Source organism: Megascapheus bottae, chromosome 5 (assembly GCF_031878675.1).
Source record: "Megascapheus bottae isolate mThoBot1 chromosome 5, mThoBot2.hap1, whole genome shotgun sequence".
In the NCBI taxonomy this organism is placed as follows: Eukaryota; Metazoa; Chordata; class Mammalia; order Rodentia; family Geomyidae; genus Megascapheus; species Megascapheus bottae.
In genome coordinates, this window is record NC_143513.1 from 13290625 (window position 1) to 13317800 (window position 27176).

At 33.2% G+C, this 27176-nt stretch overlaps 1 protein-coding gene across 8 annotated transcripts in view; it reads right to left on the reverse strand.

Moving 5' to 3' along the window:
- The window catches only part of Dgkb (diacylglycerol kinase beta), a 624803-nt gene that overhangs the window by 402267 nt on the left and 195360 nt on the right, over nucleotides 1-27176 (reverse strand). For 4 of the 8 annotated variants that reach the window (XM_090332713.1, XM_090332716.1, XM_090332712.1 and 1 more), the window contains 2 exons: nucleotides 17326-17361; nucleotides 2396-2512 (listed from right to left, as the gene is read on the reverse strand). In XM_090332713.1, coding sequence (XP_090188839.1) covers nucleotides 2396-2512; nucleotides 17326-17361 — 153 coding nt within the window. The remainder of the gene's footprint in view (nucleotides 1-2395; nucleotides 2513-17325; nucleotides 17362-27176) is intronic. The other 4 variants (XM_090332717.1, XM_090332715.1, XM_090332719.1 and 1 more) reach the window with 2 other exon arrangements.

The following is a 27176-nucleotide window of genomic DNA, read 5'->3' on the forward strand; positions in this document are numbered from 1 at the left end:
GTGAACAATTGATAACTACACTGCAATCTGTTTTCTATTTTGCATGAAATAGTTATCCAAAAATTTATCCCTTTTCTCTACAAGAATATAAATACCAAGATGAATCAGAATTATGCACATGATAATATATCAATTTATAAAAACTCAAAAAATTACAATGATAATTGCAGTTTTATTTATTGGCTTTTTATTGTTATTCCTGATATCTACATTTTGCCTACTGATAAACTTAGCTGATATTTTCACATAGGAAAGATAGCTATAAAATTGTTGTCTAGAGATACCTGCACATTTAGAAATTGTTAATCATCTATGGTTTTTATTCTGCATAATTGATAGGTAACAAGGTGAATCATTTCAGGTTTCTTTTGCTTATAAATGAAAATAGAACATGTATTTCAATGTGAGTTGGAAGTTGTAAGAGTACTCGGAATGTATTAAAATAGTTTTATAATCTGAAAAAAATATGTACATCTTAAGAAACTGAGACTAAAATTATAGACTCGTGAAAAATATATAATTTATAACTCAAATTATACAAAAACTGGATGGTCAAATTTCTGAATTTGTTAATAGATGTTTTAACATAGGAATAAAATGCATAACTTCTAAGTAAGAGGATTTTCATTCAGTCCTTGGCTTTCCCACTGACTGCCAGTATGGTCTTAGAGGAGTTAATTTATTTTTGAGTATCAAAATGGTAACATTGGAAGTGTGGATAATTATTCAATCCTATATTTATTACAAGGGTTGAATATGTATAAAATATATTGTACCATGATGCTTGGATTGTACTAGACATTAACAAATGATAATAGCTCCCCGTCAATAGAAATACACACCTATACACATACAGAATACACATGGATTTCCAAGTTAGACTTCCTTATATGGTTAGTAGAAACTAAAATCATTAGCAATTTAAACTGCTCAAAATTGCAAGTTGCTTATCAAATTCAATGTTGACATTTACATAAAAATTTTTATAAGATCACCTAGTAAATCCATTTTTACTATCAAGATTGTGATCACATTTTATTATTTGAGAACTTCAGTGGGATTACTAACTATATAAATAAGACTTCCAAAATTATTGTTCTTTCGTAATTGAATTACAGACATTTAAAATGTTGTTAAATTTCAGAATTGTCTTTCACAGTAGAGTTTAATAATTCAAGATTTCCTATTTGCAATGTTTTGGGTTAGGTGAAAATCAATTTTCATTTTATGAATATATAATATCTGATTAAAATTTCAATGAGATGTTCAAGATACTACAATATCATTCATGGGCATGTACTGGATACATTTAACTGTGTTTTGGATTATATAAAAGACAAGCTGCTAATGGATCACTCCTGTAATTCTAGCTGAGGCTAGGGGGCTGAGATCTGAGAATTGCTGTGCCAGCCTGGGCAGACAAGACTGTGAAACTCATATCTCCAACTAATCACCAGGAAACAGGAAGTAGCATTGTGATGCAAGTGGTAGAGCACTAGCCTTGAGTTGAAGAGCTCAAGGACAGTGATCAGGACCAGAGTTCAAGCCCCAGGACCAACAAAAGTAAAAAGAAAAAGAAAGAAATAAACAAAATCCATAGAATCACAGATAAAAGAAACATAATGAAACATATTCTTATATTGTAACATGCTCCTAGTGGAAGCAATGATTAATTTAAAAAAAAACACAGGTAAGAAAATAAGAAAGTACAGAAAATATTATGTCAATTTTGTTGACATTTTCATGGTAGTTACGATTATAGGCAAATAGATACAATACATTCATTCTATAAAATAGCTTAAAGTATAGATGGTATTTTAATATCAGAGATCACATGAATAAATACAAGTTTTTAAGGCATAGAAAAGATTTCAGTGATTTGTGATTACTTAAAATATGTAGTCTTAAATATTTAAAATGTTAAAAGATATAAATTCTAATAAATACTTTATTATCATTATTTATTTTATGAGAAAAGTATCTCCCCAAATAAAATTAATTTCTATATTTTTTTACAATCAAAGCAATTGTTCAAAGCAATAGACATAGAAAACTGATTTATGGAAAGACTATTGTATAAATAACTAACATATAGGTATGTAGTATGTATGCATATTTAGGAATGATTTGCAAAACTTTCAGATTGACAAATGATTATTTTGCCAATTTGAATTTAAATGGATTTAACACCATAAATGATTAATCTAACCAAAATGTCACTCTGTCAATCAACTGTGAGCAGACATCTTGATAAATTAATAATGATCTTTCTGAAAAAGTCTAAGAGCTAATATAAACGTTAAATAAATGTGTTAATAAGTGAACATATGCCTTTCTCAGAATATAAAAGTGACAAAAGTGAAAACTAGTAAAATGTAGATTAAAGTAATTATACCTGAAGCCCTTGTCCATCCACTGTGACGGAGTTGGCTCTCTGCATTTTGTTCTTGTCAGTCACTTTGTTTGGCTGCTGACAGCTACCCTTTTCCTTTTTTACTGTTGATTGTCTTTCCTGTAAATAAAATAATTTTACAAAATATGAATTAAACATTAAATTAAATGTTTTAAAAGGAAATACTAATAAAATTTTGCTTTTTACTGTACTTTTATCTGTAAATAATTGCACAGAGAGCTTTCAATTCAGTGCTAATTTATGAATACCAAAAATCTTCATCTATATTATCAATTCCATCATTTCCACTCAATAGCCCCAGCCCCACTCAAGCCCTCAGTTTGCTTAGTTTCGTCTGTATAGAAATTCATTGGATATTATGACTGTACTCATGGTCCTCAACTTGTCTTACATGCTTACTAGGTAATTCTTACTAAACAGGAAAAATGATATTTCTTTCAACTGGTTCAATAAATATGATAGTTGTGTATCACCATGATAAAATGTGAGGACTCTCTTGAGATTCCTGTCTTAATGGAGAGTCTTGCTACTTGCCTTTCACTAACTTTCTTTCACTTTTAAATAAGTATGCTCTTTTTATCTTAAAAATGTTTCAATATGAAAAAAGCCGAACTATAATTATCCCCATCTACCCCAATCACTGTTTATTGAGCCTAAGGTACATTTGGTTAATTTCACATACAACAGGAAATATGGATAGTATAGAATTTGGATTTTAGTTAAACTGATTACTCAAAGTAAAGTTCATTAATATATGCAATATTGGAGGTGAATTTTAATTATTATGAGGGTGATATACAAAGGGGTTACATAAATCAGATAAAAACTACATTTCTTTTTGAACAATGACACCTCTTCCCTCATTCCCAATTTTTCTCTCTTGTCCCTACCCACACATTGCATAGTCTCTAGTGAATACCACTAATGAATTTGCTCAGTCTTTGTCCTATCATTTCTGTATCCCTGCTTTCCCTCCCAATGACAGATAAGTGAATAAAGAAGAAACAAACAAAACCTGAAAAAAAAGAGAAAAACCCTCTTGTTTCCATTTCCTGGAGTTCATTTCAATAAATAATTTATATGGACAGGTGCACATAACTATTGTTCCTGTGTCTTCTGCCCTTAAGGAAATTCTCCACTGTTCTCATTCTATGTGAATACATAGAGACCTGTACATTATATCCCAGTGTATTTTGTCTTTTACCATCAAGTGTGTTTACTTGCATATTTGCAGGCAAATTCAAATTAAAACCAATGAGGGAAACCCTGAAACCTACATTTCTTTGAGTCTGGTTTAATTCACTAAATATACTTTTTTTCAAGTGCTTCTGTTTTCTTATGAATGGTAAATATCATTCTATCTGAGGGATAAATAGAATTCCGTTCAACATCTCTGCTCACAAAAGCAATTCAAATCAATACAACACCGAGATTCCACCTCACCCCTGTGGGAAGGGCCATTATCACACAATGAACCATAACAGAAGCTGGAGAACATGTGGCCAAATGGGAATTCTACTAGACTGTTGGGGGAAAGGTAAACTTGTTCAACCCATAGGGAAAGCATTATGAAGATTCCTAAAAAGACTAAACATGGTAGAGCTTTCCTATGACCCAGTAATCCAAATCCTGGGCATTTATCCAACAAATTTATCCAACAAGGGCACACTAATGCTACTAGCAAAACCATGTTCATTGAGCATTCTTTACCATAGCCAAGATATGGAATCAACCCAAATGCCCCTCAGTGGATGAATGGGTTCAGAAAAAGTGGCATGTATCTACAATAGAATTCAATCAACTTTTATCACCACTACTCCAGCTTTGATTCAAATCACCTTCTACTCTTCCTATGGCAACATCAAATGATCTGTCTTCCAGCTCTTCATTTACAACAGTGTTTGTCAACATTAATTCCTTCTTCCTTCCTGAAAATTAGCCCCACATTTTCCTTTCTATCACTTCTCTTTGTCCTTCATTACCTGCTGCTTCACAGTCTCTTGACCTTAGACTTTCTCCACCTTTGCAATGTGTAAGACTTGTCCTCTTCAGTATTTATATTTATACACTGGGTAACTTCATTTCTCCTAAACATTCTGATTCAAATTAATAAAGACTTAAAAATGCTTAATGCCCCCATATAGTATGATACTAAATGAAAGGACCTCCAGGATATAGAAATGAAAGCCATACAATGAGTAATTGTTGTCCTTAATGTTCTATGTTATCTCTCATCTCTTTTGCTGTCCCTTGGTTATCTCATATTATTACAGTATTTTACCTTGTTATCTGATATATTATATATATGCTTATTTGGTTATTTGAGATCGGATAGGGAAGGGGGGAAAACAAGATGAGGGACGGGGTTGGGGGGGAAGCAAATGGGGACCAAGGCAAGAGAAAGGTTAACAATGTTTGTGAAGCAAAGCACCTTCTATCTGGTGAATATAATGTAACTCTTCTATTAATTACAATAAAAATATATGAAAAGAAAAAAATGCTTAATGCCCTTTCAGAAATCATCCTTCAAACTTAGCTCCTATACACACATGTTCTTTCAGCCTCTCTAAATGAATGCCTAAAGTTCACTTTTGTCCTCAGATGACTGCTCACCAACTCAATTATTACAAAATTCTTGTGAGCATTATTCTTGTTTGTTTTTTTACTGTGATTATTGTCACCATCATCAAATGGATCAATATCCTTCCATATTTATCCCCTATTTCAGTCCTTTCAACATTTCAGGCAAATGTCCTCTTCATTGTTGACCACAGTGATCATTATTTCTTTTCAGGGCTTCAGCCCTCATTCTGTGCTCTGCTGGGAAACTTGCCCTCATTGCTGGCCTTGCTTCTGCTATCAGGTTTCCATGCAACCATATATCAGAGATGTTTCTCTTTTTTTGCTTACTTTACAACATTTATTACAACCTTAAATGTTTTTATAGGATTGTATAAATGTTATTAACATAATATCAGTGTTCTCATTTTAATTAAAATTTCATGAGGGAAGGGATTTAATAAGTATAATTTGTCTACATTAAATCGTAGATCAGTGCCTGGCTAACTTCAGGGTAACCAAATAATAAAATAAATGAAACCTAACATTGAATCTCAATTAAAGCCAGTTGTGATGACTCACACCTGTAATCCTAGCTACTTGGGAGGCTGAAATCTGAGGATCAAGGTTCAAAGCAAGCCCAGGCACAAAAGAACCTGAGACTCTTATCTCCAATTAACCAATATAAAACAGGAAGTGGGGCTTTGGCTCAAGGGTAGGGTGGTAGCCTTGAGTTGAGCTCAGGGATAGCTCCCATGCCCAGAGTTCAGGCCCTATGACTTACAAAAAAGAAAAACAACAACAACAACAACAACAACAAAAAGAAATAAAATAAATAAATAAAACTCCATTTAAAAACTTTCCAAAATGTTATTCTTAGGAGGGCCCATATCTTGACATAATGTGAAAAATTGTCGAGGTTGATTACTAATGTCAGGCTATGGGTATGTTAGTGCTACCTACTTCTTGACAATTACTTGAATTTCCAAGCTTCTCCATCTAATTATTACATTACATTGTAGTTTATTTGATTTAGAAAGACATTGTAAAGCAACTAAATACAAATCTCTTTTTTCTAGTACTTCATAAAACTTTAACCCAGAAATGTACTCATTACTTTACATATGTAAGTGCAAAACCTCTGTACATTGCTCTGACAATAAAATTAAATAAAACAAAAGAAATCCTAATCCATATGTTTAGTTTATCATGGAAATTTGCAATGCAAAAAAAATGAACATTTTGGGTGGGGAGTTTGGTCTAGTGGTAGAGTGTTTGCCTAGCATGCATGAAGACCAGGGTTTGATTCCTCAGTACCACATACATAGAAAAAAGACTGGAGTGGCGCTGAGCCTCAACTGGTACAACTCTAGCCTTGAGAAAGTCCAAAGACAGTGCTCAGGTCCTGAGCTCAATCCCAGGACTGGTAAAAAAATTAAACATTTTATATATTGTGGATGAAAGTGGATGGTATAAAAATAAGAATCTCAAGATTCAAATTCTTTGAAAACTTAAATGCTTCTCTGTAAGTGTAATTTCTGGCAAAATATTAGCTTTTTTAAAGAAAGCACCTTTTTTCTAAGTTTACAAATGGAAGTTTTGTCCACAGATAACTTCAAAAAGTATAACAATACCGTGCGGTTTTTGTTATTATGTCTCTATAGTAGAGCTTAAAGTCTGGTATTGTAATACCACCTGCATTGCTCTTTTTGCCTAGAATTGTTTTGGCTATTCTAGGTTTTTTCTTGTTCCATATGAACCTTTGGATTGTATCTTCTATTTCAGTAAAGAATGTATTTGGGATTTTGATGGGGATTGGACTGAATTTATATATCAATTTTGGCAGTATAGCCATTTTCACTATGTTGGTTCTCCCTAGCCATGAGCATGGGATGTCTTTCCATTACCTAATGTCCTCTTTAATTTCTTTCATTAGGCTTTTTATAGTTTTCATTAAATAATTCCTTTATATCTTTGGTTGAGTTAATTCCTAAGTATTTTATTCTTTTGGGGGCTGTTGCAAATGGGATCATTTTCTTGATTTGGCCTTCTGTTTATATATTGTTGGTGTACAAGAAGGCTACTGACTTCTGAAGGTTAATTTTGTATCCTGCCACTTTGCTAAAGTAGTTTATTAATTCTAGGAGTTTGGGAGTGGAGCTTGTTGTGTCACTCAAGTAGAGGATCATGTCATCTGGGAATAGGGAAAGTTTAATTTCTTCTTTCCCTATATGGATCCCTGTGATGTCCTTTTCTTGCCTTATTACTCTGGCTAAGGGTTCCAGTACTATACTGAAGAGAAGTGGAGAGAGTGGGCATCCCTGTCTAATTCCTGATTTTAAGGTGAATGGTTCCAGTCTTTCACCATTTAGTATAATACTGGCGGTAGGTTTTTCACATATGGCTTTAATTATTTTAAGAAAAGTACCTCTTATTCCTATTTTTTTAGTGCTTTCAACATGAATGGATGTTGTACTTTGTCAAATGCCTTCTCCGCGTCCAGAGAAATTATCATATAATTCTTATCCTTAGCTTTATTAATGTGATGTACTACATTGATTTATTTGCGAATGTTAAGCCAGCCTTGCATTTATGGGATGAAGCCTACTTGATCATAATGTATAATTTTTTAAATTTGTTTCTGGATTCTGTTGGCTAATATTTTATTGAGAAGTTTTGTGTCTGTGTTCATTAGAGAGATAGGTCTGAAGTTTTCCTTTTTTTGTTGGGTCTTTCCCTGGTTTGGGGATGAGAGTAATATTGGCTTCATAAAATGAGTTTGGTATTGTTCCTTCTGCTTTTATTTCTCAGAAGAGTTAGTATAGGTGTTACTTCATCTTGAATGTCTTGTAGAATTCTGCAGAGAAACCATCTGGACCTGGGCTCTTTTTGATTGGCATTTCCCTGATTGCTTCCACAGTTTCATTGTAAGAGATTGGTTTGTTCAATTTGTTTACTTCTTCATTGTTCAGTGTGGGTAGCCTATACTTATTTAAAAAATCATCCATTTATACTAGATTTTCTTGTTTCTTTGAATGTAGGCCCTGGTAGTAGTTATTCATTATATAGAGCTATAATAACAAAAACTGCATGGTATTGGCACAAAAACAAATTAGAAGATCAGTGGAATAGAATAGAAGACCCAGAAATAGAACCACATACCTTTAGGCAACGTGTATTTGACAAATACAGTGGAACAAACACAGTCTTTTCAATTATTGGTGCTGGCAAACCTGGGCAGCCACATGCAGGAAACTAAAAATTGACCCTAGCCTTTCGCCATGCACAAGCATTAACTCAAAATGGATCAAAGACCTCAATGTGAGACTGGAAGCCGTGAAACTGCTATATGATAGAGTAGGAGAGATACCGGAACTCATAAGCACAGGCAAAAGATTCCTGAACAGAATCCCAGGGTCACACAGATTGGAGAGAGACTCAATAAAAGGGACTACCTAAAAATAAAAAGTTTCCTCACAGATAAAAGCATAGCCACAAAAGTAGAGAGACAGCCAACCAACTGGGAAAAGATATTTACCAGTAATACATCTGACAAGTGCTTAATATCCAGTATCTACAGGGAACTCAAGAAACTAATCCCCCCCAAACCCAACGAACCATTCACTAAATGGGCAAGGGAACAAAAGAGAGACTTATCAGAAGAAGAGATTAAAATGGCAGAAAAGAATATGAGAAAATGTTCATCATCCATGGTCATAAAGGAAATGCAAATAAAAACAACCCTATGATACCACCTTACCCCAACAAGAATGGTCAAGATTGTGAACTCAGACAATGACAGTTGTTGGCAGGGTTGTGGAAAAAAAGGAACCCTACTGAACTGCTGGTGGGATTGTAAACTAGTTCAACCACTCTGGAAAGCAGTGAGGAGGTTTCTTAAAGAACTGAAAATTGACCTTCCCTACAATTCCACCATCCCACTTCTGGGCATCTACCCTGAACATCAGAACCCAAGATATGATAAGGACACCTGCTCAGCTATGTTTATCTCTGCACTATTCACAATAGCCAGGCGATGGATACAATCCAGATGCCCTACTACAGATGAATGGATACAGAAAATGTGATATATATATATATATATATATACACATACAATGGAATTCTACATAGCCAATAGATAAGATAAAATAATGGCATTTGAAGGGAAGTGGATGAATCTAGAGTAATCATGTTGAGTGAGACAAGTCAAGAGCAAATGAACAGAAGGCCCATGGTATACTTAATATATGGCTATTAGATCCAAACAGTACAAGAGCGAGGACTCAATATTTGCACAGCCAGTGCTATGGACATGGAAATATAAACACAACTACATAGACATAAAAACCTATGACTCTATAGGTATGATGTTTTATTTCATAAATTAATATGTACCTATGATATACAAACCCTTATCCTAATTTTTTAAATATTTTTTATTGTAATTATTAAAAGGGTTACATATTTGCCAGATAGAAGGTGCATTAATTCACATATATTGATACCATTTCACATGTCTTGGTCCACATTACCCTCCCCTCCACCCCCCCCATCTTGGTTTTCCCCCCTTCCCTATCCAATTTCAAATAACCAAATACAAATAAATCCAACATATCAGATAACAAAGTGAGATACTGTAACAATATGAGATAACCAAGGGACAGCAAAAGAGATGAGAGATAACATAGTACATTAAGGACAACAATCATTCATTATATGGCTTTTGTTTCAATATCCTGGAGATCTTTCCAATTAGCTTCATACTATATGGCCTTATGTATCAAGGTTTTGCTCTATTGCAGCTCTGTGCTAGTAGAGCCCAAGGTTTCTACTGGTTATGACAAATGAGGGAAACCATTGAGCCTAAGTTCCTTTGAGTCTGGCTTACTTCACTTAATATGATTTTTTCTAAGATTTTCTATTTCCTAACAAATGGGGTGATGTTGTTTTTTCTGACAGCAGCATAAAATTCCATTGTGTACAAATACCACAACTTGTTGATCCACTCATCAACTGAGGGACATCTAGGTTGGTTCCATATTTTTGCTATGGTGAATAATGCTGCAATGATTATCATTGTATTAGTGGATTTAGTATACCCTAGTTTCTGGATGGTTGGCTACAGTTTCATAGAAAATTTATTAAGTCTTTAGTTTTTCCTCTATTACAGTATGCACTCAATAAATGAAACTTACAATGTATATTGTAAAATAATTTGGTTTCCCATATGGGTGCTAAGTTATATTGATATGCAAATTGTTATGATTCCAAATAAATGTGTGTGAAATCATTTTTATTAAGTAAAACAAGTACATGTTTAAATAAGCAACTCTCAATATATATATTAGGAAATGTATAACATGTGTTTGGAGTTGAAAAATTCATATAGGTTGTTGATGAGTATAGAAGTATTTCGTCCCAAATGTCATTCTTTAAAGAAATAGAAGAGGCAATCCAAAATTTCATATGGAATAATAAAAGACCCCGTATAGCAAAAACACTTCTTAGCAGAAAGAACAGCACAGGAGGAATTTCAATATCAGACCTATAGTGACCAAAACAGCTTGGTACTGGCACAAGAACAGGCCTGAAGACCAATGGAATAGAACTGAGGACCCAGATATTAACCCACAGACCTCTGGACACCTAATCTTTGATAAAGGAGCCAAAAAAATAGAATGGAAGAAAGACAGCCTCTTCAACAAGTGGTGCTGGCAGAACTGGTTAAGCACCTGCAGAAAAATAAAGTTGGATCCTTCTTTGTCACCCTGCACTAGGATTAACTCCAAATGGGTCAAAGGCCTCGAATTAAAAGCAGATACACTGAAAACTTTACAAGAAGTAATAGGAGATAAACTAGGTCTCCTTGGCACTGGTCGAAACTTTGTTAATAAGGACCAAGATACACAACAAATCAGAGAAAGTCTGGATAAGAGGGACTGCATTAAACTGCGAGCTTCTGTATGGCAAAAGACATAGTTGGCAAATTAACTAGAAAGCCTACAGAGTGGGGGAAGTTCTTAACTAACAATACAATGGACAAAGGCCTCATATCTAAAATATATCAACAGCTCAAAAAATTGAATCGCTCCCAAACTAATCTCCAAACTAACAACCATCCCATTAAAAGATGGGCCAAAGACTTAAAGAGAGTCTTCTCTGAAGAAGAAATAAGAATGGCCTATAGACACATGAAGAAATGCTCGACATCTCTGGCCATAAAAGAATTGCGAATCAAAACAACTCTGAGATTCCACCTCACTCCACTAAGAATGGCCATATTCAAGAAATCTAATAACAACAGATGCTGTAGGGGATGTGGCCAGAATGGATCACTACTAACTTGTTGGTGGGAGTACAAACTCATTCAATCACTATGGAAAGCAGTATGACAGTTCCTCAAAAGACTAAACATAGAAATCTCCTATGACCCAGCAATTCCACTGCTTGGCATGTACCCAATTGTCCAGAAACAAGGACAGACTAAATCCACTAGCACATTGATGTCCATTGCAGCTCTGTTTACCATAGCAAAGATATGGAACCAACCCATATGTCCCTCAGTTGGATGAGTGGATCAACAAGGCGTGATATTTATACACAATGGAATTCTGTGCTGCTGTCAGAAAGATTGACATCACCCCATCTGTAAGGAAATGGAAAGACAGAAAAACTCAAAGTGGCATAGGCTCAATGGTTTCCTTCATTTGCCATAATCAGTAGAAACCTTGGGCTCCTCTAGCAGAGATTTACAATAGAACAAAATATAGATTCATAAGGCCATATAGAAAGATGCTAAATGAAACGACCTCCAGGATATAGAAACAAAAGCCTTATAATGACTGATTGTTGTCTTTAATGTACTATGTTATCTCTCTTTTGCTGTCCCTTGGTTATCTCATATTGTTACAGTATCTCACCTGGTTATCTGATATATTGTATATATGTGTATTTGGTTATTTGATGTTGGATAGGGAAGGGAGGAAAGCAAGAGGAGAGGTGGGGGTTGGGGGTAGGAAATGGAGACCAAGACATGCAAAAAGGTATCAATGTATGTGAAGTAATGCACCTTCTATCTGGTGAATAAAATGTAACCCTTCTATTAATTACAATAAAATATATGAAAAAATTATCATTAATAGTAAAAGATGGAATGAAAAATGTGATATCCAAGAAGTATGTTAAATAAAGTCCCTGGAAACACATTGAAAAAAAAAGTATTTGTTCCCAGAGTTCTTCAGTATAGGTATATAAAATATAAAATCAATGTTTAGTTACAAAGTATGATTTAAAAGGTATATTTCCATCAAGATATATTGCATTCATGAACTACTTTGTTAAATGGCAACTCAGTTGTATAACTACTTAAAGATAATAATAAATTAATTTAAAGCCCTATTTTTTAAAATAAAGATGTACTTCAGTACAATTACTCTGCAATGGAATCCATTATTACTTAGAATTTGTTCCAAAAATAATTAGACTAGAAAATTAAATAAAATTTAAATTAAATTTTCTTAGTCATGCTGAACGTGGGTTAACTGTACCTTGTTATTCATAAAGAAAATAGGAACAAAATTAAGACTTATAAGTATATATTTGTAAATAATCATTAAATCAGTATTCAACTAATTTTATTCTGACCATTTATATAGCTGAGAATTCATATGTGGCAAGAATCATCAATTAACAAGGATGGTAATTGATAACTGGCTTTTTATTACTTCCAAAGATATGTTCAACTGAGTAAGCTAGGGAGGAGAGCAAATAAATGTTTTAGTGTAGAGTATTGTTTAGAAATTGAAAAGCCAATTTTAAAACCTAAAGTTGAATTTTCATTGGTAAGATTTTATTTTTGAAAATAATGTAATCATGAGGTAGAGACAGTGAATTAAATTTTTAATTTAAAATCAGGAATGTAACAATAATAATTCATTTGCCTATCACACACAAGTCCCTGAATTGTATCTCTACCACTGTAAAATGCAATAAAATAAAACCATTAGTATATAAATCTTTACCTGTATTTTATCATATAACATAGCTCACACATACATACAAACACACACACACACACACACACACACACACACACACACACACACACACTATGGCTCACTGTTCTCAAGAAACCTAATGATTTCTTGGGTTCAGGGAAAAATGGTAAAAAAAAAAATAGTGAAACTAGTCAACGTTGAAAAAAAAGTAAACCAGGGAATGCATATAGTCAATTAATGTTTCTTGGTTCTCTCTTGTAATTCTCATTTCTTAACTGCTTATTCAAACATGAATGTAGAAATCTGATCTATTCACTATATCATGTAAAAGCAATATATTCAAATAGGTGAGTGGTTGATACATTCTCGTATTTCCATTCAGAAGATCTTCCCCCTTCTTTCCATTCACATAAGAAACTGAAGAGAGGAAGCAGGTGAATCCTTGACAAAAATCTATTGTCCACAAGGATTACACTAAATATTCTGGTGGTTAATTAACCCTGGTTGGCAAAACTCTATTAGGATACATAAGGAAGTTAATTTCCAGTGATAACATTTTAAAAGTTTCAGGACGAGTTCATCCAATGTATTTTGTTTCATCATTCAGGATAAAATTGCTAGTGAATAACAGACAGTAATGCTCACCATTAAATCAGCTGTTTCTGTGTTTTTAAGGACTTTTTTTCCCTTTGGTCTCTAAACCACAAAATAATTTATAATGTTCACATTAAAGCAAATTTCCTTCTGCCACATAAGTTATCCTGGATATTAAGAGTTGGAAAATCATTGCTCTAATCGATAGAAATTATTTGAATGCTGAAAAGAATTACTTGAAAAAAACCATGAAAGAATATAGAACCTACAAGTACAAAGTAGAAAATTGTTATTGATATTTGAGCATTTCCAAATATCAGTCATTTGTGTTAACTATGCAGACGCTTTAAATACTGAATTCAGTGTTTTGTGATCCTTAGACAGGACAAGTAGCACAACAGATCTTAACTGGGAAATACATTGTATTAGAATTCCAAAAGAATAGTCATAATAATAAAAAGAGAAGAAAAGCCAAAGAGCCCACTCACAGAAAACAGAAAGAACAAATAAATAAAATGGAAGACCTCATTTTAAATATGTGCTCTATTGTGTTTTTCTATATCATGCTGATTCACAGAAGTAGTGTGTTTGTACATTGGTGAAAACTCACCTCTCAAAAGAGTTGTTTACCACAATACCTGCCTGCTGCTGTGAATCAATCCAAAACTACAAGCAGCAAGCAATGATTACCTGAAGCACTAGATTTGCTAAGTTTTTGTTCCAGTCTCAGCATGAGAGACATACAACAGCAACACAACTGGATTGGTACAAAGCCAAGAGTATCTTGCTCATGGAGCCTGGAACTTGCTTTCTTAGACTGAACACAACTTGTTTAAGGAAAACAGGACTCTGCTATTAGGCCTGGGCCACGAAAATCTCCTAGAAACCTGGGAATCTTAAGGCAAGGCAGCAAGCGCATAGGCACAATATTTAAAGAGCCTCCCTGACTGTTTCTCACAGTGCTCACAAAAGAGTTCAGAGAAACCAACTCAATTTCTACTTCAAAGCTACTGCTTTAAATAGCATGAACTTTCCATGAGATTTGAATATTTTACTGATCAAGAGCAACAAATTCTTTTGAAAAATAGTAAAAGCTCTAAATCTACCAAAAGTCCTCTGAAATTGGCAGCAAAACGAATTATTGTTTAGCCAATTAATACTGATCTCTACATGTATTTTATGAAGTTTTAAGTATAAATATAGAAATGATAAAGTTAAATTTTCAATTTTCTAATATATACACTTGTTAAAAACTCAAAAAGAGTCACTGAATAAGATGCATTGTACTCAGAATGTGTCATGTAAAATTGATACTCTTCTGTACAACTACTTAACAAATAATAAAAGCAAAAATTAAAACAGCAAGCAAGGAGTTTCATTTTCTGCATAAATTTGAGAAAGTTATTTGCTATGCCAGTCATAAATCAATTCACTCATATAATGCAAACCTTCATTTAGTGTGAAATGAGAAAATATAGGAAATGCACTGCATTAAAATGAGTATTTAATAAATGACAGCAATTCAGAAAGTAAAAATCAAGTGTTATAATTTATTACTAGGATGCTGTTAGACCATAGTAGTAGTAGTAATAGTAGACTATAGTAATAGCATGCATGCATGTATGTTTGTATTATGTATGTAAAGTTGGAACTGGGGTTTGATCTCTGGGACTTGTGCTCTTTTTGTTTGGCTTTCATCACTCAAACCTAGCACTCTTTCACTTGAGCCTACATCCACTTCTAAAATCTTACTGGTAAGCTAGAGAAAAGAGCCTCTTAGATGTGTTTGGCTTTCAACCTCAGTATTCAGATCTTAGCTTACTGATACACTAAGATTGCAGGCATGAGCCATTGGTGCCTGGTGGAAAGCTAGTTTTAGCTGAAGATGGAATTGATCATCTGAATGGATCCGTGGGGTAAGGAATATGATGGAGAGCGATGAAAAGGGGTGTCAAGGATCAAGATGCATTGTACCCACAAAATTACATGCTGGCTTGAAATCTGCAACAGCTTAATAATAATATGTATAAATACATTTTTTAAATAAAGTTTTTAGAGATAGTTACCATTTCTTCAACTTAAAGGTGAATCATGTATCCAAATACATTATGGTTTACACACACTATGTTAACCCTTCTCCTAGGTGATTCATAGGTGGATATAAATCACAAGATTTCTGTTAAAGAAATCCTGAGATCCATCGGAAGTAATTGAAGTTTAAAGGTGCACAAGCATATGGCAATACAATTGCAAATAGTAGTGCTTTCACGCATATTTTATACATGTTACATTCTTATGGAATTCCTATGAATCCAGCTTAAGGACTAACCTCAACTTCTTTCATGTCTCTATGTCAAATATTCTGAGAAAACTGTTTTGGAGAAGAACAGTGAGACATTTTATGTTATTTATTAATTATTTTCATATTCCTTTGAAATATCATGTCATACTTTCCCAAGCAAGCAGTTCCAATTTAACGGACAAGTATATCATTCGAACATTTCACTACTACACTGTTGGTAGGAGTGCAAACTCATTCAACCAATATGGTAAGCAGTATGGCATTTCCTCAAAAGACTAAACATAGACATCCTCTATGACCCAGCAATTCCAGTACTTAGCATGTACCATAGCAAAGCTATGGAACCAACCCAGATGCCCCTCAGTTGATGAGTGGATCAACAAGATGTGGTATTTATACAGCAGCAATTCTATGCTGCTGTCAGAAAGAATATTACCCCATTTGTAAGGAAATGGAAAGACTTAGAAAAAATCATATTAAGTGAAGTAAGGTAGACTCAAAAGAACATAGGCTCAATGGTTTCCTTCATTTGTCATAATTAGTAGAAACCTTGGGCTCCCCTAGCTGAGATTTACAATAGAACTAAACCTAGATACATAAGGCCCTATAGTATGAGGCCAAATGAAAAGACCTCCAGGATATAGAAACAAAAGCCATATAATGAGTGATTGTTGTCCTTAATGAAGTATGTTATCTCTCATCTCTTTTGCTGTCCCTTGGTTATCTCATATTGCTACGGTATTTCACCTTGTTATCTGATATACTGTATATATGCTTATTTAAATCGGACAGGGAAGGGGGGAAACAAGAGGAGGGTGGGGTTAGGGGGAAGGAAATGGGGACTAAGACATGAAAAAGGTTATCAATATTTGTGAAGTAATGCACCTTCTATCTGGTGAATATAATGTAACCCTTCTATTAATTACAATAAAAAATATATGGAAAGAATGTGGAGAACTTTACTTTATTTATTGAAAGGTAAAGCTGTTGTGACAATGTTTCCTTTTGTTTTCAAAGAAACAGAAACATCCTGTGGCTATATTTATTGCAATAACTATCTATTCACCATGGTATATTATGTGATTAAGTAGATCCTCTCTTTTAAATGATGAGCACTTGAAACTGAATAAAATTTTCTCAAAATACTCTTATTGAAAGCTACACTTAGCATGATTGAGTCAATTTTGGATTTTGCATGAAATAGTTGCCTTTTAGTATAAGAAATAGGAATAACACTTTTACTATTCTCTGAATATTTTGGGTCACATGTCACAAATACTGATTGAGAACTTTTAAGGCTGTCTCATCACTGAAAATTAAAATAAATCGCGTTTCCAAATTTCAGAATATGGAACAAAGTTAAAATAAAATTAATATCTGTAAATTACTAATATGTACAGTGCCCTTTACTTGCAAATGTGAATTTTTTACTTAAAAGACTTATTTTTCTTACATACCTCAGGAGCTGAACTTCCAGAAGTGGGCAGAGTCTGCTGAAAAAGAAAAATCAATACTAAATATGAAAAAGAAAGTCATACTTCGAACAAAATGACATAGAAGGTTTATAAGTCACAATACTTCAGTGATTAAATGAATAACTTGAGAATAAAATCCATATGCCTGGTAATATTTTGTTTTGTTTCTTAGATAAAATAAACAGGTTTATATTTCTACTAAATAAGAAATGTTCAACAACAGAGTAAACTAGATTGTGAACTCATTTATCTAAAATATAGCTTAATCAATGCAATGTTCCCTGAGAAACCCACTGGGCCAGTCTCATGGATCTCTTAGCTATATTATTGTACTACATTTATAAATTGGGAGAACTCAATTTTAGATTTCTTCTTCCTTTGTAGAGAAAATAATTTTTAAAATTATTTCTTTAATCATATTTTTCCATATTTCATTTCTCCCTATAAGTACTCAATGTAGACTTAGCTTTATCAATGTGGCCATTTAGCTTATAGTATTGTACTTCATTTTGTGGTACTCTAGAAAAAGGAAAATCATTCTATTAATATTAGTAATAACACAATAATATAATCATGTCAAAAGGCAGATTTTACTTGAAAGTACTGAAAAAATGAGGTTAATCCTGCTCCGTGGCAAACTCCTTAATAGTGAATCTTCAATTATCTACCAACACCATCTCATTTCTGAATCACAGTGGGATGTTTGTGTTCTTTGACATTTTATTTATTTATTTATTTTAATTAATTAATTAATTAATTAATTAATTGACTGTCCTCGGCCTTAAACTCAGGTTCTGAGCACTCTCGTTGGGCTTTCTCAAGGCTCTACTACTTGAGTCTACCACTTGAGCCACAGAACCACTTCCTGCTTTTTCCTCTGTATGTGGTAAAAAGGAATTGAACCTGGGTCTTCGTACATGCTAGACAAGAACTCTTCCAATAGTCCAAATTCCCAGCCTGATGTTCTTGGACATTCTTAAAGACAAGTGAATAAGCAGGAATGCAATTCTATTCCCACGATATTTAAATCCTGTGGCTGATATTTCCATCAGATATAGACAATGTTTATTTCTAATCAAAAGAGAAATTCTAGAAATAAGAATTCTTGCCAAGAGCATTGTTGGAAGGAAAATACTATTGAAGTAAATGGTATTTGAAGATGATGAAATAAGAGGCTTGGTTGGGATATCCTTGAAAGCTCTTTGATTTGAATAACATCCTTGACTTGTAAATCCAGCCCAGTCTGATGAGAATGGATAGTTAACAAAACGCATTTCCTTTCTATCAGGACTAGTTAAAAGCTATTTTTGACAAGACTGTCTTTTGCAGTTTCATGTTAAAGGAAAATGCTTGAGATTAAGATTTTAAGATATCAAGACTCTTCTTCCATCATTACTGTAACATGTAAATTCTTACCCTCCCTCAAATTCAGGTTAGGTACCTTACATAGTGTGTCCTAGTCCTATCTTCAGCCATACAACAGAAAACTCCAAGACTCTTCAATAACCAAAGTAAGATATTCCTCGAGGAGTGTCCAGACAGTCTCAGATGACTTGTGCCTCAGAAGAGTGAATATTTATTATACATGTCCATAGGACAGCAACTTGTTGGAAAGACAGGTACAAAAATCCTGGTTGTGCAGAAGGTTCAAGATAATTATCACATATAATGTAGTATTCAGATAGATCCTGGTGCACTCCCACTTCTACCATCAAAAAACTAAATAAGCAAGTAAAAGAAATAAAATGCATTTTTGGTATTATATATGTACATATATATATGTAAAGGGTGAGAGGTAGGATATAAATGGTATTGTAGAATTTTTACTGTTCTTGAGTGGGAGCATAAAAGTATCATCACCTATTATCTTTTTGAAAACTATCCCCTGAAATATTTTTATGGGCATAGTTTCACTATATATGTATTTTCTTTAAATTGGTTGGAAGTTATGTGTGTGTTTGTATATGCAATAAATATAGAATGTATCCGGTATATGTATGTATATATCTGAATGCACATAGCGATGGAAGCACACACAAACACATACATAAAAGCACATTGGGGGAAATAACAGAATTATTTAACATATGTTTGATGTATTTTATATTCATTATACTCTTTGGGAATGTTTATATATCTGAACAAAAATGTTGCTATTTTTACTTTTTTATTATATCCATTATGCCTAAGGGTATATAAAATGAAAACATTTAGTGAAGATATAGAATAGGAGGTTGTTCAGTGGGAAAACAAAAATAAGTATTATTGTTATGAAGATTTGGGGTAAACATAAGGAAATACAGATAAACAAGTTACTGAGAAAGAGAAGTAGCAAATAGGAGGAGTGTTATCAATAAATTATAAACAAAGGATTTGTTTAAAAGCACATATCTGATGCCAGAAGCTCATACAGGCAGGCTCTGTAACTTCCCCAAAGTGTTCCTGTTAAGCAAGGACCTGGTTCTTGGAAAGTAGTAGATGTGTACTGTCAGGATCCAAAATGCAAGACTGCATGGAGCCAAGTGGATCTGATAAAAGGCAAAGATTTTGTCACATTTGAAAAAAAAATATCTCATTGTAGGCATCAAAAAGAATCTGGGATGAAACTGAACCTCCCTCATTCTTTTGCTACCAATGGGTACAGTTGAATATTCACATATTGAGTCCTGTCTTCATAGTTTTAGAGCAGTGGGGCAGCTGTTGTTTAGGGAGTTGGACAAATGAGGTAGGCAGAGAAGAGGTGTGGTGAAAAAGATAAGGAAAGACAAGCATAAGCCCTGAAGAGTGTCTGTGACTCTCAGCCTTCTGAGAGTAACACTGGAAAGTATGTCAATTACAATCAAAATGTGCAGGGAAGGGGTGTACATTAAGTTAACATTCCTGTGAGTAGTTTAATTCTGAAATAAAACTAAGCATAGAACTTAGGTTAAAAAATGTAGTAGCAATTTGTTAGGGAAATAAATCAAGATGCCATAATTCTTCCTTTTCACTCTTCTGTATGTATTTTTAAATACTGAAGATAAGTCGAGAAAATGTTTTACTTCTTTGAAAATTATCCAGAGTATATAAATGTAATATATAGCTCATCAGAATTAATACATGAACTATATATATTTATTTATTTTATTAAATGGAAAGTGTGACTAAACAGGAATGTGATAGATTTTATTTCATCAGTATCTATTTATTATTAGATAGAATACACAGTACAGATAATCACTTCAAAAAGATGCTTTGACTTAGGGCACTTACTAAGTCCAATGTAATATTAAAGTACTTTTAAAAATTATGTTATTCTTAAGTATATTCCTAGTGTTCATATTTTTCTGATGTGTAATTATTTTAATTTGATAATTTAATCCAAATTATTACAGGAAAAAGTCAAATCTTGGATAAAAATTATTGGAGGTTTGGCTTCGTAAAAATATAATACAAAGAGACATGTCAAAAGGGTAAAGCTCACCCTATAGAATATTTCCTCAGTACTTTACAGAAAACACCAAACAAAAAATGCCATTTTAAAAGATGTGTATTTTTTTCCTTTAGAATGTAAACTACTCCAGAGCAAGGACAATGTTTTCTGAATATGCCTAGTACACTGCAAATGCTCAATAAATATTGATGATGCAAGGCAGTGATTCTTGAAGATAAGGGTGAAAAACTGAAATCAACCCCCTCCAAAAAAAAGGGTGATTAATTATTTCAGGAGTGAACTAAAATTAATGCAATTAGGCCTTACACTTAAATAAGAGTGTTTGTGCTTTCCAAACATCGCTTAACATTTATAATCACATTTAATGCTCCTATATAACAAGACACCATATTTTTCAATTTAGAAAGCTGAATATCAATACAATTGAATAATTGACAACTAAAACTGAATGTAGTAACAGAATATCATTCACTGACCAATGCTTCAGTAATACGAGTGTGAGTGTTTGTATGTGTGTGTGTGTGTGTGTGTGTGTGTGTGTGTGTGCGTGAGTGCATGCTGACGTGTATATGTGTGTATATATATGAAGTCAAATCACCAAATAACTGATGATTAAAAATATTTATATAAACTTGTGAAATAATTTTCCAAGTCTCTCTCAAGTCGTGAGATTCCTCTCCTATCCTCTGTCCTCTCCATTTCTCAGCCAACATGCAACATTCTTTTGTTTCTATCCTTTTTGTGAACAGTCGACACTATTTACCTATGCTGGAAGCTACTGAGCGAGTCTGAAGACACATTTAGATTTAGATCATGGCTAGTGAGTATACTGTATGGTCCTCTGACACTCAATGAGTTTCAATAGGTTTAAAATGATTATCTGAGCGCAAAACCTAGGTACATAAGGTCATATAGGATGAGACTAAATGAAAGGATCTCTAGGATATAACGTGTGATTGTTGTTCTTAATGTACTATGTTATTTCTCTTTTCTTTTGTTGCTCTTTGGTTAATCTCACATTGTTACTGCATCTGACTTCGTTACCTGGTATATTGTATATATACTTATTTGTTTATTTGAAATAGGAAAGGGAAGGGGGTAAAGAGATGATTGGGAGGGGCAGAAGGAGGGAAATGGGGACAAATCATAAGAAGGGGTATAAATATGTGAGAAGTAATGCACCTACTATCTGGTGAAGGTAACTGCAAGCCATCTATACATTACCCCGACAATAAAAAATTAAATAAAAAATAAAATGGTGACCTGTCACAAAGGCTACATTTGCATTATCTGTCTTAAATTGTTCTGTTAACATTATCATGAAAAGATTCCCTTAGTTCTCACTGCCATATTTAGGACTCAGCAAACATGGACCAGTTAATGTTGTCTTCCTCTGAAGTGAATTCTATTGGTAATGACCAAGGGAGAACCAACAGGTTCTTTTCTTATGGAAACATCAAAGTTAAGGATTTGATAAGAGAGAACAAATGTTACTGGAGAGAAGAGATTAAAGAGAACTATTATTGGGTAAACAGGACAATGCAAAAGAGGTGGAGCCCAAGCAAAAAGAAGGTTCCGGGAACCTGGATAATTACCTTTTCAAAGACTGGGCAAAGATAACAATGAATGTGAAAAAGGAAATGGGAATGAAGTAGATAGTGACCGTTTAAAAATACTTATCACGGTCTATATATTCAGATTATTCTTTAGAACTATTGCAATACTTGCAAATAATAATTACCAGATACCGATTTATATGTGTATGCATAATTATAGGGTTTTGAGTGCTTTGGGCAAGGATAAAAGTATAGTTGATAGATTAGAACACTCTCACCCCCCCATACACAATCATGATATTTTCATATTTATACATGTTATGTTCATAAAAGTAGTTTATTCATTCTTTCTCTAGCACCTGGGCACTCTGAGGAATGTCTCATTGCATAGCTAATCATATCTGCTTTTCGGAACATAAAAGCACCACTGCACATAAGGAGTTCAAATTGATCATAACATTTAGTAAAAGCTTTGTTTTGCTTTTTATCAACCCTAGAAAACTCTTTAATTATAAAGAGTTTATAATAGGATTTGTTTTCATTGTATGTACCATTAAATGACATATTATGCCAAAGTATTTTTAGAGAGGTTACAGTCCCATTTCTGTGTTCACGTTAGGTTACAATTCAATTGAGTTAAAATTTTTACACTGACTGCCAGTCAACCTTATCATGAACTTTCATTATGTGCATGTAATTAATTGGGTCCAATGAACAATATCAGGACTGAGTTATAGACTCTTTTCCCCTGACCATATAATTAGAATATAATTACCCACAGGATATCAGAATGATGCAGAACCTTTTTTCTAAATGCACCCTCATTAGGAAACAAGTCTCAATGTACATGTATTCAATCAGTGTGAATTAATTAAAATGTTACTGGGATAAAAGAGGGTAGCCGTAAAGAGGATCTGACATCTATTAAGAGACTATCACTTGATGTCTGCATGGGATGCTTGTATTTCAACCCACTTAGCTCAAATAGCAACATGATATGTTATAGGACACTCAAGCTCAAACTCCTGACATTTTTGAAAAGTAAAATAATACACAGGACTATAAAATATTTAAAAATTGGCTAAGAGTGTACACATTCTATTATTTTCTGATAATTCCATAAGTATATTACAGAATAAAATACATTTGGTGGGCCAAAATCATTTTAACTCAAAATATGGAGCAGATGTTTTTTATCTCATGTAGTGAGAATGTAAGTAAGAACTGTACATTTTACATATATGTTATTACATGATGATGACTGGGAAAGCACAGACTTTAAAAAAGTGCTAATATTTTTCCTTTAAAAAATGTAACTTGAATTACTTAAGCCATCTTAAGTTATTTTAACAGTATTCTTTACTCAAGAAGAACATATGTATGTACCTAAGAATATATTTTTAAGGATGTAGAATGTATCACAGAACACACTCAGATTATATAAAACATAATGAAAAAATAGTCCATGGAAGAAAGGAAATAGGAGTTATTGTGTGAATGACACATACAAAACTACTCCTCTTTGCTTCTCTGTTTTTTGGCATATATTCAGCATCACTAAAATTGCACTGAAGCAATAATTAATTAACATTTTTTTCTACAGAGTACTCCACATTACTTCAGAACAATGTCATCAACAGTCACCTGAAGACTTAAAGAGTTATGCATAATAATGAATCTACACCCTTACTTCCAAGTTTTGGGTGCTTTCACAGTAAAAAATGCTCAGATTCAGAACAAAATATTCTAAAACTTGTGCTGAAAGATTTTGATATTCATTCTTATAAACAGACCTACATTAATTTTCAATAGAAATTCTGAATGAGTACTATGACAATATACGTCTTTTTGCAAACCAATATTTTTATATGGTCTCTCCAGGTAAACTAGTGGAGTTATAAATCATCACATTTTAAAGCAAATTCATTTAACAGAGTTAAAGAAAATTGATCTCTTTTGTAAGCTATATATGTATATATATATATATATTTAATATACTGCATTTGTATTTATTAGTATTCTAATGTACTATTCTATACAGAAGTAGAGTCACCTGTTTGGAGACCAAAGAATAAAGGAGATAATGGGATGTATACAAGTAGATTATCCCACACAGAACTGTTTTCAATTTTTATTTTTCATTTCTTTAAGGAGTAGTAATAAAGGTATGCTGTTACAGTTATGCTTGAGTAACATTCACTAATATGCCATATTAAATACAAGTAATTGCTCCCAAAAAACAAAAATTTCTCAACAATAGCATGCCTGCATACTTATTATCAAGTCATTTTCTGGGGTCAATAATTATGATATCTTACATGAAAGACTATATTGTCTAAGTCGTATTTACAAATTAGGTGCTTAAATACAATTTAATATCCAAGGGACATATTTTGTTTCTTCACAGAATTCTGCAATTTCCCTATTATGAGATATCTGGTATTTTGTGTAACTACAGTAGTCTAAACCCACAAGCTTTTCAAAATTTCAGAAGAAATATAAAATATTTCAGGTTTCATCACCAAAACTGAATGTGATGCTGATTTGGTATCTGCTAATATTTTTTCATCCTCATATATTTTAAATACAGATTTATGAACTTATAACAATGAAATTTAATAACTTCCTTGAATAACTTCCTTGTTCTATATTCATTTTAATTTTTACTTTACATGTACACTATTGTATAATGTACTGTCTTCTTGACTCAGGAAAAAAGACTGAGAACAGATGGACAAAAGAAAGCATAGGGAAACATGAGTTATTTACTCAGTATCGCTTGATACTGAGTATTTACTCGGTACTCAGATATTTACTCAATATTGCCTGAACATCTTTCTAGCCTCTCTCAGAATTGAATTAGATGCTGGATATAAATGCACCTTTTCTCTGTGAGTAACAGAAATAGTTGTGCTATCCGATGAGCATAAGGAAAGGTTAAGTGCTTTATGCTCCTTTGCTACTATAGTGATTGAGAGGCATGGGTGGGATACCCAAGAGGAAGCAGAGCATATAAACATAGTTAATGTGGAGAAAATAAGCTTCTGGAGACATATTCACAAGTAGTGGCTATGGTGATGAAACAGGAGGAGACAATTTAGAGATAAGATACACTCAAAGAGATGAGAATCCAATGTAGCAGCATGACACCCAGTGAAGACTGGAAGACTCAATATTCAGTAGTGTTGACAAAGCAGAGTTAGAGAGAAAAAATAAATTCTGGAAGAGATTAATGGATAAGTGGTACAGAATATGAGAGGAGCATTTCAAGTAGTTTTAAGCATTGTGGAAAAGTGTATATTATACATATATATATGATATGTGGATGATATGATATAATATATATGATAAGCTATAAATTATATGTAGTTAAATGTTTATGATATCTATTATATATTATGTGGTATATATATTTAACTTTTGATAGTTCATAGAAATCATGTTTTTTGAAGAATTGTTTTGGCTCACAAGCGTGCATTCTCCTAATGAATGCCACCCGTCTCAAAGAATGTCTTGATCCTTCTTAGAATTCCAAAATATTCTTTCACTCTATTTTTGATATGAGTAATTTCTCAATCCCACCTACTTGGTATTTTATAGAAAAACAAGAATGGAACAATTGTCAGCTTTTCCAACTTTATGCAAAGTTCCCAGTGTCATCTTCAAAACTAAATGGAATTCTAATTTGATATTCACTAGTATTATTTCATCATCACAACTCAATTTTATGAACTTCATATGAATAAACTTCAAGTTGTCTTTTATGTGGTATCAAAGGCTAGGGCCCTCATGTTAAGTTGAGTTGTCCTACAGAATGACTATTGGCCCTAAATTTCACCGTTCAGGCCAAGACAAATCTCTTAAGACCACTTCTGCTCTGTTTGCCTCTTTTTCTCTTAAGTGTTTATTCTGAGATATCTGTCCTTCCTCTACAGTCACTGAAAGCTAAATCCCTTTTACACATGCTGCTTCTTAAGAACTCAAGCAAAGAGCATCCGTTTGGACTGTGGGTGGCAGTGAAGTTGTGATTCTGGATGAATTTTTGTAGTGAGAAATTATACTCAGGTAGGTAGAGGAGAGGAGAAATTTGACATAGTGAGCCTATATAATCTAGATATACTTAGGATTATACAAAATGCCAAGCAAGAATAGAGCTAGTTAGATTCATTTGCAAATACAAGAAATAGTATTGCATATGAGAATAAATAGCTCTTCTGCTGATATGATTGACAAGACACAATGAAGAGGGAAACAAAGTTGAATTGCTGGACCCCAACCCTGATATGAGGTAGTCATTTATGCAAATGTGTTGAGCAAACCTTATCTGAGATATTTTCTATTGCAAGTCAGGAAACTAATGCATTCTTAAAGATTGACAGGTGGTGCTGAGTAAAAACTAAAAGAATTTTAAGAAACATAGGCAAAGGATAAAGGGAAATATCATAAAAATATAAAAATATGACCATGGAACTATTTAAGAATGCTGAATAAATGCTACTGATATAAAATAATTTGAAAATCCTGTGAATGTCATAAAATTAGAGGAAACTATTAAGGAATAAAATATTAGGTATAAAGAACTTCTTTTTACAATTTGGATGCCCTAAGCAAATGAGGCTGGAAAAGTCCAGTCCCTCAGTTCCAGGTAAAAACTGAACATAAATAGGTTATATTAAAAAGTAAGAATACAGCAAGCATGTACATACTTTATTATCACTTTTACATTGTCAATCAATATGAAAACCACAGGTTTCCTTTGCAAGATTGAATGGGCATGACTGAGGTTTTAATTCAGGGGCTTGTGCTTGGTAGGCATGTGTTGTACTGCCAAGTCTCTAGCTAAG